Source organism: Quercus lobata, chromosome 10, assembly GCF_001633185.2.
Source record: "Quercus lobata isolate SW786 chromosome 10, ValleyOak3.0 Primary Assembly, whole genome shotgun sequence".
Classification (NCBI taxonomy): Eukaryota; Viridiplantae; Streptophyta; class Magnoliopsida; order Fagales; family Fagaceae; genus Quercus; species Quercus lobata.
Genome location: NC_044913.1, coordinates 20,733,114 through 20,746,086, shown reverse-complemented (window position 1 = coordinate 20,746,086; position 12,973 = coordinate 20,733,114). Strand labels below are relative to the sequence as shown.

The window sequence follows — 12,973 nt, the reverse complement described above, 5'->3', positions numbered from 1 at the left end:
ATGATTATGTAATTAAAAAAAGAAGAAGCTAAAATGCAAAACCTACTTTTTAAGTTTCATTAGAATTCATTTCAATTATTTGACTTTGTTTTCACTCATTTTAGTCTTCGCAGTTTCAAGTTTATTCAATTAAGACATCTACGTCAATTAAGACATTTACATTAGTTTCTGTTAAATATTTTTTAAAAAAATATGAATTTTTATTTAATCATTAATTGAATTTTTTAATTTAAAATTAAAAAAAATTTGGATAATTAATTGCAATATTTAACAAAAGTTAATAAAGAAACCTCAATTGAATAAATTTAAAATATAAAAGATTGAAATGTACAAAAAGCAAAATTCAAAAGTCGATAGAGAGACCTTAATTAACTAAACTTGAAATTTAAGAAATTAAAAATGAACAAAAAGTAAAATTAAAGAACTAAAATTAATTATAATAAACATAAAAAAGTGAGTTTGGCATTAAACCTCCAAAAAAAAAAAAAAAAAAAAAAGAAAGAAAGAAAGAGAGAGACTCATTTTTTTAGCCTTTAAAAAAGCCTCATCTAGTGGTATTTTTGATTTTTTATAGAGGTTTATGGAAAATGGAAGTGGGGTATTTTCGTAAGCCCAACATTTCGTCCAATTAACGTTGAAGATCCATGTCCGGAAAAGCCACAAGATTTTCAAAAATCAAAAACCTCTTTTTCTCTCTCTCTCTCTCCGCTCTCACTCTTACTCAATACTTCTTACCCCACTTCAAAAAAAATATTCACATCTTCTTCTTCAAACTTCTATAAACAAAAACTGATCCACAAACAAAATCACAAAAGAAAACCAAAGAATGTTTGAGGCGCAGCGTTTGATGGATTTGCAAGACAATCCGAATTTCGGAGACCCAAAGTCATGGCTTTCAGGTGACAACGACAACAACAACATCAACATCAACTCGTCCCCGACTCACCTCCCCACAACTCACTCCTCACACGCTCCAACTCCAACTGGCAGCAATGTCGATCGCGTCCTCTTCAAAGACCTCGTCGAGATCGTCCCTCTCGTCCAGTCCCTCATTGTACTCTCTCTGATTCTCTTTACTCCTGTTTGTTTTCCGAGAATATTGGGATAGAAAGTCAACGGGACATTTTCATTCACTCATTTTTTACGGTTTCCTTAATTGGGTTTTGTAAAGTAGGGGTTTTCCTTTGATGGGTATTTGAAAGATGGAGAATTTGAACCCAAAAAAAATGGAAATACGTTCATTTTTTAAGCAAAGGTTAATTATTGGTGTGTGTGTGTGTGGGTGTGGATTATTTGTTTATTTTTGATTTCTGTATTAGTGGTATATATATGTTTTTTCTATTTTTAGTTTCATGGGTTTTAAAATATCGGGAGTTTCAAGAATTCAGAATTTGGAGTTTCTTTAACAATAACGTTGGAGCATTTGTTTGGGTTTTTGAATATTTGGAATAATGGGATTGTTTAGGATCGGAAAGCTAGCAGTTCGTTTACGCGGCGGGGTTCAATGATCTACACAAAGACACCTTCAAGAGAGTCTTTATCCAAGAAAGTAAGATTTTACACTCTTGCTCTTGATCTGTACATTTTTTTAAAGTAAATAATTAAATATACCTTGCTTGCCTTTTACTTTTGTATAGAATTATTTGAAATCCGGGTCTTTTATGTTTGAATTTAGTTTAGAAATGTGTTGGATTTAAGATAAGAATGAGTTGCAAGTATAGAATGTTATTATTATCATTATTGTGGAACAGTCAAGTGGAAATAATGCAGTAAGTTTAATGAGGTCAAAGTGTCTAGGAAATGCACATTTGGCCCCCCTTGGTATGGCAAAGGCAAGTTGTGCATAGCAGACATAAATATAGTTAATCAGTTTTTTTTTTTTTAATAATAATTATTATACCTTCACAAGTTTCTGTTGTTTTGCTGGAATGAGTAAGGGTCATGAAATAAATGAAGTGGAAGAGTTGATCTATATTAAAATTGTTCTATCCTTGAGATGCATTGTCATCTTTTGTGGTCATGCGTAGGATAGCATCAAGAACCTCATTTTACAAAGAGAAAAACAAAAAGAAATTGAAATATAAGGCTTACTTTATAAATATAGAGTATGATAAGAAATTCAAGTAAAATTGAGGAGAAATTAACTGAATGAAATAAAATACTAAATGGAATAATTCGATCACGTCGTTTTCTCAAAAATTTGATCATGAGATCTCAAAGAAGTCTGAGAAAAGCCATTTGCCCAATGTTTGGATGGAATGAGATAGTGGGAAAGGAGAGGAGAGGAAAGTAGAGAGGAAGATGGCCAGAGTGGAAATCTTCTTATAATCAAACAACCGGGATTGTCTTCTAGTCCATCCTTCCAATCCACTTCTTCCTCCAAGATAGACTACTTGTATGAAGTTAACTATCTTCCAGAAGATGGTAAATATCCCATTACTGAAGTCTACCTATCTTTTAACTCTATGCCGGTAAGAACCTTTATCATTGAAAACATCAATCACAAAGCTTATAGGTTCCTCACCTTCCAAGAGTATATTCAGGCCTCAAAGTTTGATATTCAATATCTGGCCACATCCTCCTCAGCTCTCCTCTCCTCTCCTCTCCCCGCATCTCCCTTCATTCCAAACATACCCTTAGTTTTTTATATGGTTGTATATTTGGATAATGATTATTGAAATTTGATTTTGATGAAAACGCTTTAAGAGCGGGAACTTTTAGCAGTGAGGAAATACAAACTCATCCATTAGTTTGTTGATATGGACTAGGAGTGGTTCCCTCCTACCCCAAAGTAAGACCTGGATTCAAGTAGGTCTGAGAGAATTATCTTTTAAATCTGATTGGGACCATTTGGTTGTTAGGTTTCAATACCAATATGTAGCCATGGTCTTTCCTGAGGGCTGGCATAATTATTAATAATTCTATACTTTGTGTTGCCTTAACAAATACTTTATCAGCGATATCTGTGTATGTATACGGTGTCTATCGTATATTCGTATTTATAATTGGAAGTTTTATCAAATTTAGTTATACCTTGAAGTTTATAGCTAATTGCAGATTACCAATTACAAACATAATTGCTAGTATTACGTAATCTTCTTATTGTTTCTATTTGTTTTGCAATTTTTCCTTGTATATTTGAATGGCTGATTATATGTTCGTAGTTTATATAGTTTGTTCTGTTGAGAAGTATCGCTTTTGCAGCAGCAAATGGATGCTGTGTTTTGATCATCAAATGGATGCTGATATTGCTCTTTTTATCTGTTGAAGATAACTGAACCAAAAGGGAGGAATGCAACTCAATCCATTCCCACAAAAAAGAGAAGGGATCCAGGAGACAAGGACCACAGTAAGAATGCTAGCAATAACTTTGATGCCGAAAGCTTTTCATCCTTTTCCTCAAGGGCATCGGCTGCAGAAAAGGACAGAGAAGAGTTGGTCATGTTAAAGGAACAAGTGGAGGATCTGCAAAAGAAAATATCAGAGAAAGACGAACTTCTGAAATCTGCGGAGATTTCAAAGAATCAGATGAATGCTGTCCAAGTAAAACTTGATGAACTGAAACATCAGGCTGAGGAAAAGGACTCTTTAATAAAGTCCACTCAGCGAAAACTATCTGATGCTAAGGTACCAAACTATTGCTTATGTTGTTTTACTAGCATATTGAATCTGTCAAGTGTTTACCGTTGTGGGTGCTGATTTATGTTTTATTATTTGACAACAGTGATGTATAAGAGAATATGCAGTTGTCTGACATGTTGTTGTTGCACTGAGATATACTTGATTAAGTTTTTCAATTGGGATCTTAGAAAATCTGACAGAAGCGTTAGGTTGAATATGAATTCAACACTTGAAGGTTTTTGTTAATCAAGGTTATAATATTAGTTTTGACATCAGTCTTGGTCTTAGTCCAATAGTTACATAATTTTACAAAGGATTGTAAGTATCAATAACATATTCATAAAATGAGTGTAGCTTAAATTACTTTTAAGATGGATGAGAGAAAATATAGGGAAAGATAGAATTCGAAACAAGGACATTCGCTTAAAGATAGGCATGGTCTTTGTTGATGAAAAGATGAGAGAGAATTGCTTGAGATAATTTGGTCATGTTCAGAGGAGAGAGGTTAATGCACCAGATAGAGAATGAGTTCATTCAATTTGAGGGTACTAAAAAAGGTAGAGGAGGACTAAAAATAACATTATAAAGGTAGTAAAAATAACATGTCAATTAAGGTAGTAACAAAGAGAACGATGTTGGGTAGACTAGAATGACAGAGAATAATTCATGTGCTCGACCTTGACTGTATTGAAGATTTTGTAGCCAACCCCAAAATTTGGGACTAAGGCTTTGTATTGCAAGTGTAAATAACAATTTTGAAATTTTGATCCTTTTAATAAATGCACTAAATGTTTTTGATGTTCTATGATATGATTCTTTTTAAAAAAAATAGAGCTTCCCTCCCCCACCCCCTTAAATAAACCAGGTTAAGAGCATTTACACCAGCTGGTGTATAATATAGAAAGTGCATAAATTTACACATTTTGACTGAAAAACTACCCACATCAAACAAGCTATAATTGTGTATATATGCAAAGTTGCTACAGTAACTGTATATTTACACGGTTACTGAGCTTTGTATATATATATATATATATATATTTTTTTTTTCTCTCGCTCTCTCAGATGGTTCCTACCCAAACCAGAAATTCTCTTTCTCTCGGTTGGTTCTCCCTCACCAATCCAGAAATTTTCTCTCTTTGATTTGTCCCTAAGCCCAGAAATTAATCTCTCTCTCTCACTCTAGGATCTGTTGTCAACCCAGAAGCAAATCCTAAGTAAATTTTCTCTTTTTGAGCTTGAATTGATGGGTTTTGATGGGTTTGAAGCTTGATTTGGGTTTTGAAATGGGTTCTGGGTTTTGGCTTTGGTTTGATTATGGGTTTCGGCTTCAGCTTCAGTTCGGGTATGATGGATTTGGTGTGAGATCTGATATGGGTTTTGCTTCAACATGGGTTGGATATGGTGTTGTATGTATTATGGTGGTTGTAGTGGCGGTGGTGGTAATGTTCAACCATCAACGATGGTGGTTCAATGATGGTGGTTCTTACTGTCATACAAGGCTTTGATCAAGAACTTGAACTTTCTGAGGCTTTAAGGGAATCCATGGATACTGGGTGAATACAAGCTCGGTTTGTGGAAGTAAATCATTGGTTGAGGCATTGGAGAAGGTTAAAGTTGAAGATTTGAAACACTATGCATTATATGTATGGAAGATAATTTGATGGCTACTTGTTTACCTTGCTCTCATGTCTTTGAATCTGAATTTTTTTTATTGAAGAGAAGAAAGAAAGTTGAACTGTAGGAGGAGTTAATAAAAAATAATGAAAAATGAATATTATATTGAAATAAATTTATAGAATAGATAGACTGATGTGGGTGTTTCGTAAAAGTAACTATGTAAAATAGAAAAAGTGAGTCCTTATGCTAAAATAGATAACAAATTTTACAAAGACTGATGCAATTGCTCTAACATCCTAACAAATCAGGTTGAAAACTAGCTGCATGTTTTTGTAAAGAAAAAAAAATTGAAAAATATCTCATTTCTTTTCCACAGATTAAGCTTGCAGACAAGCAAGCTGCACTTGAAAAGATACAGTGGGAAGCAATGACATCCAACAGAGAAGTGGAAAAGCTCCAGGAAGATCTTGACTCTGTACGAGGAGAAATTTCATCATTTATGCTGTTGTTTGAAAGCTTGACAAAGAATGATTCTGCTTCTCATACTGCTGATTATGACATAACACCAAATTATTTGGATTCTCTCTCTTATGTTGTAAGCCCATAGTCTCCTCCTCTTTTTCTTCCTTGAATATACTCTACTTTCCTTCTCTTTTTGGATGGTTATTGTTACAAATAATAAACTAATGAATAGCTCAAGGGATGGATAGCATAATCACCTGGGGAGTACACCTCATGAAGCAGAAGTCATTAGTTTGAATTTCCCCTTCCCCTTACCTTTGGGGCCAAAACATATTAAAAAGAAAAAAGCTATTAGCTCATGGGCATAAGCATAAATGCTTAGCCCATCAAGGGTGAATGCCCATGGGTTATCTAGCAATTGGCTATGGTGTGTGGGGTTAGTATCCAGTGGGTTTTATTGACCAGAGGTGAGGCCAAAGGGCTCTTCTTTAGGAAGGTTCCCTATGTTATCCAAAAAAAAAAAAAGGATTTTAGCTAAAAATTTACGAATCTTCTGGCATTTATATATCTGTACTGCTTCATTGTATCTTTTTAGCTGGCCTTGTGATTAATTCTCTAAATGATATATGGAGTATAGACAGAAAAATAATTAAAAAAAAAAAAAAAAAAAAAAAAAAAAAAAAAAAAAAAAAAGAGTTCTGAGGTCATGGAGAAAGAGATTAGAGGATGATACGCTGGGTAAATTTTAATTGAAACAATAAGTTTCAGGAGTAATGGCCTATATAAGTGGTTGAAAGGAATTGATTTGAGTCTGCAGAGACTTTTCTGTTGGGCTTGTTGGCTGTTGTATCTTATGCAATTCTGACATTTTTGTTTGCTTAAACAGGATAATCTGGATGAGATGGAGATTCAGAGAATGGAAGAAGCAAGACAAGCTTATATTGCTGCTGTTGCTGCTGCAAAAGAGAAGCAAGATGAAGAATCTATTACTGCTGCAGCCAATGCAAGGTTATTTCTTCAATCATTAGTAATTAGTTCTGAAAGAAAATGTTAAGCCAGGGATTTCTTGAGCTCTTTTGAAGTATTTTTACACTAGTTCTTTAGGTATTGATAGGCTTCTCGGTGTGAGTCATTGCTCTAATGCTCTCAGCAGAAAAGAAAAGAAAAGGAATCTTATTGATTTCTCTCCCCTCCCTTTGTTTTTCTCTACTTGTGTTGCTGGGCTGTTGATAATTATATATTGATGATGTAAGTATGAAACTTTTATTGTATTTTTTCAAATATCTTTTCTATTCTTAAGTGTTTATGTGAACTGATAGATGGAATATGTGCGTCTGAGGTCTAGATCATTTCTGTTATTTAGATTGTTTGAAGGAGAAAACAGCTTGACAGTTGTATTATGCGCTTTGACTTGGCCAGCATTTCTTCTTGTTTGAGTCATCAACTTCTTTGTACTTTTTATATTTTTGATGAATATTGTGGCTTTTCATAGCATTAGCACTGGATCAGTCATCCAGTTAGTTAAGCTAAAATTTTGGTGACAAACCCAGAAAAGTAAAACCAGTATTGAGCTAGCTTGTTGCCAACCAAACTAAATGTGAGCTACAATGCATAATCAAATCTGACTAGCATTGTAGATTTGCTCAGAATATATATATATATATATATTTCAACGTCTCTTAGTCTCTCCCTCATTAGTTTCTCACTCACATCATCATCGCTAACGGGTTGTGAGGGTCATAAGGTGTGGATGGTGGCACACTGCTGGAAGGTGTAGGGGGTGGCCGTTTTGCAGCAATGATCTTGACATTGTGGGTTGGGTTGGATTACGTGAGTTTAAAATTTTGCCAATTCGAACCCGACCCCACCTAACCCAAGCTTCATAAAAACTTTACAACCCAACCTAACCCATGAACTCATGAAAAAGAAACCCAAGGCATTGGGTTGAGTTGGATTGGATTTTTAGATAGATACGTGGGTTGCATGCACACACCCCTACTCAACTATATTTTTAAAAATTAGATTTTTTTTAAAGGAGAAGGGGGGGGGGGGGGGGGTGTGTGTGTGGGAGTGGGGGGTTGGTTAAGAGGGCTAATATATTAGACTAATCAAAAATAGAAAATAAATCTATTACAAATGTAGTTGTCTTATCAATGGCAAGCAAATTCTCCATCACATTTAGTGGCTAGTAAAAAAAAGCACAAAAATGGAGTCCATACTAGAGCCTAACTAAGCCAATGCATCAATACACTGGTTTGCTTCTCTTTAGATGTGGTCAATCTAAGTCAAAGGTATGGCCATTAGCAGGTTCTTGCAATTAGTAACTGTAAGTAATGGTTCCAAAAGATGATTAGAAGCAGAATTCTTCATAAGTTGGACAACAAACAGCATTAATTTCAATAATAAGATTCATAATTCCTAGATTTGAAGCAAGATTAAGCCCATCCCTCAAGGCCTAAAGCTCAGCTAAAAAACTATTTGTGCAACTCCTAGTGAAATTAGTTTTAACATATCTTTGCATCTAATAAGTTAATTTACTATCTTTTATATTTGAATACTAGAAGACATTTCTGTGGATGTTATATTTTTGTTGAGTTATGTTATTTTGAATTTGGGTTGAAGATTAGAAGTATATGTGTTACTTTTGAGATGTAAAGAACTTGTATGCATTACCTTTGGAATGCTAACATTTGATGAGTTATGTGGATGTTATATTTTTGTTGAATTATGTTATTTTGAATTTAGGTTGAAGTGTTTGCACTTCGTTCAGCGTGTAAAGAACTTATTTCTAGATAGATGTTATATTTTTGTTGAACTACGTTAATTTGAATGTGGGTTGAAGACTAGAAGTGTATGCGTTTCTTTTGGGAGGTAAAAAACTTGTTTCTATATAGATGTTATATTTAATATTAAGCAGGTTAAAATGGATTGTGTCACATTCGTGTCAACCTAACACGGCCCATTTATTAAGCATGTCAAGTGGGTTGAGTCGTGTCAACCCGCTTCATTAATAGGTCGGGTTAGGGTTGAAGAGCCATGATATGATAATTAAATGGGGTGGATTTCAGTTGAGGCATTTAGTCGAATACTCTTACCTCGACATGACACAATAACTCGAATTGACACCCCTAAACTATATATTGATCACATACACAATGCATCATATACTTGTGCATATGATCAATATAATATAAAATTGAAGTTGTTTGACTTTTAGTTGACTCTATAAAACTGTGCCACATCAGCTTTTGAGTCATAACAATTTTACATGTCATTAACTCATTATTCTCATATATATTATTTCAATTCCATTCCATAATTAAACCATCCATCAGAATCTTCAATCTCGATACATCATATTTTCTTTTAATGGTATAATATATAATTTCATATTTAAACATAATCACAATAAATGCCTAATGATATAATATTTAAATCCATATAAAACACAATCACAATAAATGCATATTAATAGTTACCTTAATTATCAAATTTCATTATTATGAAATTTCATAATTAGACAAAAATAATAATAATAAAAGAGGGGAAAAAAATTATATCTGTGTTAAAATTTCTAGTATATATAAAACCAAAATCATTTTACTTTTGATTGATTAAATAATATTATGTCATATAAGCTTTTAAGAATCTAAATTTCATTATGAATTTAGACTTTACATTAAAATATTGGTGAATTCCAGTTAGCTTAACTGGTAAAGTTTCTGATGATTGAATAACCAAACAAACTATAGATACCTTCAGCAATATTTTTTTCTGTCATACTCGAAGATTAGATAACTTTGTAGTTCATAACTTAGTTAAACATGCGAGACATGCTAGTGGTTTAACTGTATGGATGGAGGATGTTTATCCACACCTTCATCATGTATTTCTAGTAGATTATGGCTGAATTTATATTTAATGAAGTTCCTAGCTAGGTTTTCTTCTTTAAAAAATAAAAAGAAAAAAGAAGAACAAATGACTATTAATATATTCAAATTTAATATTTAAGCAAAAAATATAATCATAACATCTTTAACTTTGCACGGTTTACAGACTATTTGAATATAAATGCTATGCAAAATTGCAATCCGCTGCTAAGTAACTTAACTTCTTTGGAATGTCTAAAAAAATTTCAGTTGGACCAGTTGGCAAATTTATTCAGCTTAAATGGTGTGTGCCAACTTAATTAGGTTCATTACTTGGGGCCTAAAGGCATGGCTCTCGTCGGCAGCTTTGACTTCCCTCATTAATCATATCAAATACCATATTGTTTGGCATAAATTTTGGAACCACCTTCTTCTTTTTTCTGCTTTTGAAAAGCAATGTCTATGTGGCTTTTGGCTGTCAAACACAGGAAAAATACATCCAAAATTCCAATCGTACGAGTAGGTTCATGAACTAAGAGTTAAAACTTAAAAGTGGGATATTCACATATGGTTAAAAATCTTAAACATTAAAATCATTTCTATTTGTACGAATGAATGATAAGTACAAGTAGTTTCTTGATGTTCAATCCAATCCTACGTGAGACAAAATTGAGGGAGAGTGGAAGAGAACGGAGAAAGAGACAGAGACAGCAAAATTCAGAATTTACAACACTGAAAGCCCACAAAACGGGCCTTGTGCTTCCTTAACTGCAGGCCTTCTGATTTTGGCATCTGCACAGGACTACCCATCCATTCCCAACCCAACCTGCATGGTTTCACCAACTTCATGACAACTACAATAGCAACAATGTTAGGGGACAACTTTTTTTCACAACTTACTAATGCAACTGGCCGTAATTGAAACAACATTACTTTCACATAAACTTAACACTGACATCTAGAGACGAAGCCAGGTAGGGGCCCGACCCCCTATCCTTTAGAAAAAATAAAAAGTAGGTATATTCTCTACAACTTTATATTTGTCTCACTTCCTATAATTTTATACTGACTGTATTATAAGAACATTTTCATCCATTGTTACGAAATAGCGTAAGGCCCCAAATTTGGCCAATCAACCCAAAATACATCCACATCCGTTTATGTATTATTGTGCAAAAATACATTTGTGCAACTATAACGGTCTAAATTTACACAATTACTGTAGCTATGCAAATGAATTAGTAATTCTTTAGATTGACGGTAGTGGGTCTTGGTTGAGGAAGAGAGAGATATGATTTGAGATAATAAAAAATTGATGAGTAAATTTTTTTAATTAAATGTAGTGTAAAATAGATAATTTCTTTTGGAGTGTTTTGAAAGTGAGTATGTAAAATAAGAAAATTAGGTTCTTATGTGAAAATAGACAATAATTTTTGCAATAGCTTATACGATTGCTCTAATGTAGTAGGAAACAATGACATTTTGTGTCTTCGTCTTATGCCTTTGTTGAGAGTTGGTTAATACTAAATGATGCGTATTTGGAACTTAATTTAATTTAATTTTTTTTTTGCTTATAATCCAGCCCCCGTAACTCAAAATCCTAGCTTCGTCCCTACTGACATCTCTTGTATTATACACCAATTACAACATATCACATTAGCAGTTGTGAAAAATAGTCCCTAAACTTATTAATAACTATATATAACTTGGATTAACCACATGAAATTTAGAAACAACAACAAGAATTTTGAACTTACACAGGGAAGGCAAAAGAGCGTGAACTGCCATCTGATAGATTGGATTCACTTGATTCTACTGATACCAGGCCACGGTCTTCAACCTCCTCACTTTGATATCTCCTTCTGAATCCATGTGTAGGCGATTCTGTATCGAAGTATATGCAATCTTCTTCCTCATCCTACCAACAATAACAACAACAATAATAAAAACAACAAATTATATTTTCAAGTCACATTCTAACATGAAAATAATGATGGTGAAGGTAGGGAATCTATGTCAAACTCTTTGTTACAACCTTCATAAAAAGACACTTTTTGTCCAGTGGGAATTCAACAGAGAAAAGGCACTACCATACCTTTTGGTCAGAGATCCTAACACCTCCATCATTTGTAGGGAAAATATCATGTCCATCTCTCTTCAACTTTTCCTCATTGCTATACCTTTCTACAACTGTTTTGGCTTCGTCAACATAATTAAGCTGTTTGTCCAAAACCAAAGAAATAAACAAAGTCATCAATCACATCAATCAAAAGTATACATTTTTTTTTCCCTAACTTTTGTTTTCTGCTTTTCTTGTCTCAACTTTAGGACATAGACTCAGCACTGTTGCTAACCTTTCGGTTTACAGGTCTTGAATTTCTGGACGTGCAGTCAAAGGGTTTGGAAGTTTCTGGCTTTCCATCTTTGACTACATCAAATGCTCCATCCTCTCTAAAGCAGAATACTATGTATTCTTCATCTGAAAAATGTGGCCAACGTGCTTCATCAGCGCCATTTTCAACTGGAATGTTGTTGTTGGAGTCTTTAGGTTGTTGTGTGGAACTGAGTTTTGGTCGTTTCTCTTTGCTGCGTTTTTTGTGCCATGACATTTTTTTGTTATTCTGATTGACTTTACTATCACCCTTTTTGTCGAAAGACATATTTTTCACTGGTTGAGGTGATGAAGAACGATATGTATTTGGTTCATCATCTGTGAAAGAAATATATGACAATTCAATCAAATGAAGGGAAGGAATTGTAATTAGTTGCCAACATGGTCAAACATGTTATGAATGAAAGAATACTATAGCAAGCTTAAAAAAGAAAAAGCTAAAAATTAATAATTGTCTTCTATGGTTATAATGATTTTCACTTCTGACAGAGAAAAGATTATCACCCAGCAAGAAAGAAACTTCAAAAAAGAAAAGATATATAGAGGAAATTCTTATCGGTTACCTATAGGAAACCTGCAAGCCAAGAAACAAGAAGCCCAGTCCCTCACTCTCCATCTGACAAACCTTGGAATTGTCCATGGTGTGCACATTTTGTACCTTCTTTTATGTTATGGTTTAATTGTGGTCTTTCAAAAACAGTTTAATGATCAGAGAGAAAGAAATGAAGAGAGAAGGGAATTGGCCAATTGGGTTTATGGGAGAGGGAAATGACCATTTGAATTTGAAAAAGGGACTGCATGACCAAGGGAGTTACAGTGTTAAACCCATTATGAGTAATGAGTCAGTTATGTTCTCTATACATGGTAAAAAGGAGAGAAATTTGTGGAGTCCCAGTTGACAACTGTCCACAATTTTGTTCTTAATTGACGAAAACATAAATTTCAATTCTTATTCATTATTAATTTTAATGAATAGTCGGGAAATGAAAAACTCATAAATGATAACAAA

At 33.6% G+C, this 12,973-nt stretch overlaps 2 protein-coding genes across 3 annotated transcripts; one reads left to right on the top strand and one right to left on the bottom strand.

The window, feature by feature from the left end:
* The first annotated feature begins 628 nt into the window (after nt 1-628).
* On the top strand, nt 629-7,143 carry LOC115962505 (protein MICROTUBULE BINDING PROTEIN 2C). The gene is made up of 5 exons (XM_031081351.1): nt 629-1,054; nt 1,466-1,549; nt 3,271-3,627; nt 5,618-5,836; nt 6,590-7,143. The coding sequence occupies exons 1-5, from the start codon at nt 827-829 to the stop codon at nt 6,755-6,757; spliced, it is 1,056 nt and encodes a 351-aa protein (XP_030937211.1). The 5' UTR covers nt 629-826; the 3' UTR covers nt 6,758-7,143.
* Nucleotides 7,144-10,219: 3,076 nt separating this feature from the next.
* Nucleotides 10,220-12,615, bottom strand: LOC115962695 (protein BREAKING OF ASYMMETRY IN THE STOMATAL LINEAGE). 2 transcript variants are annotated; one of them, XM_031081580.1, is made up of 5 exons: nt 12,528-12,615; nt 11,927-12,282; nt 11,668-11,790; nt 11,330-11,490; nt 10,220-10,398 (listed from the first exon to the last, which is right to left on the bottom strand). In XM_031081580.1, the coding sequence occupies exons 1-5, from the start codon at nt 12,613-12,615 to the stop codon at nt 10,290-10,292; spliced, it is 837 nt and encodes a 278-aa protein (XP_030937440.1). In that variant the 3' UTR covers nt 10,220-10,289. The 2 variants fall into 2 exon arrangements, with proteins under 2 accessions (XP_030937440.1, XP_030937441.1); XM_031081581.1 differs by having other exon boundaries at nt 10,298-10,426.
* Nucleotides 12,616-12,973: the final 358 nt, after the last annotated feature.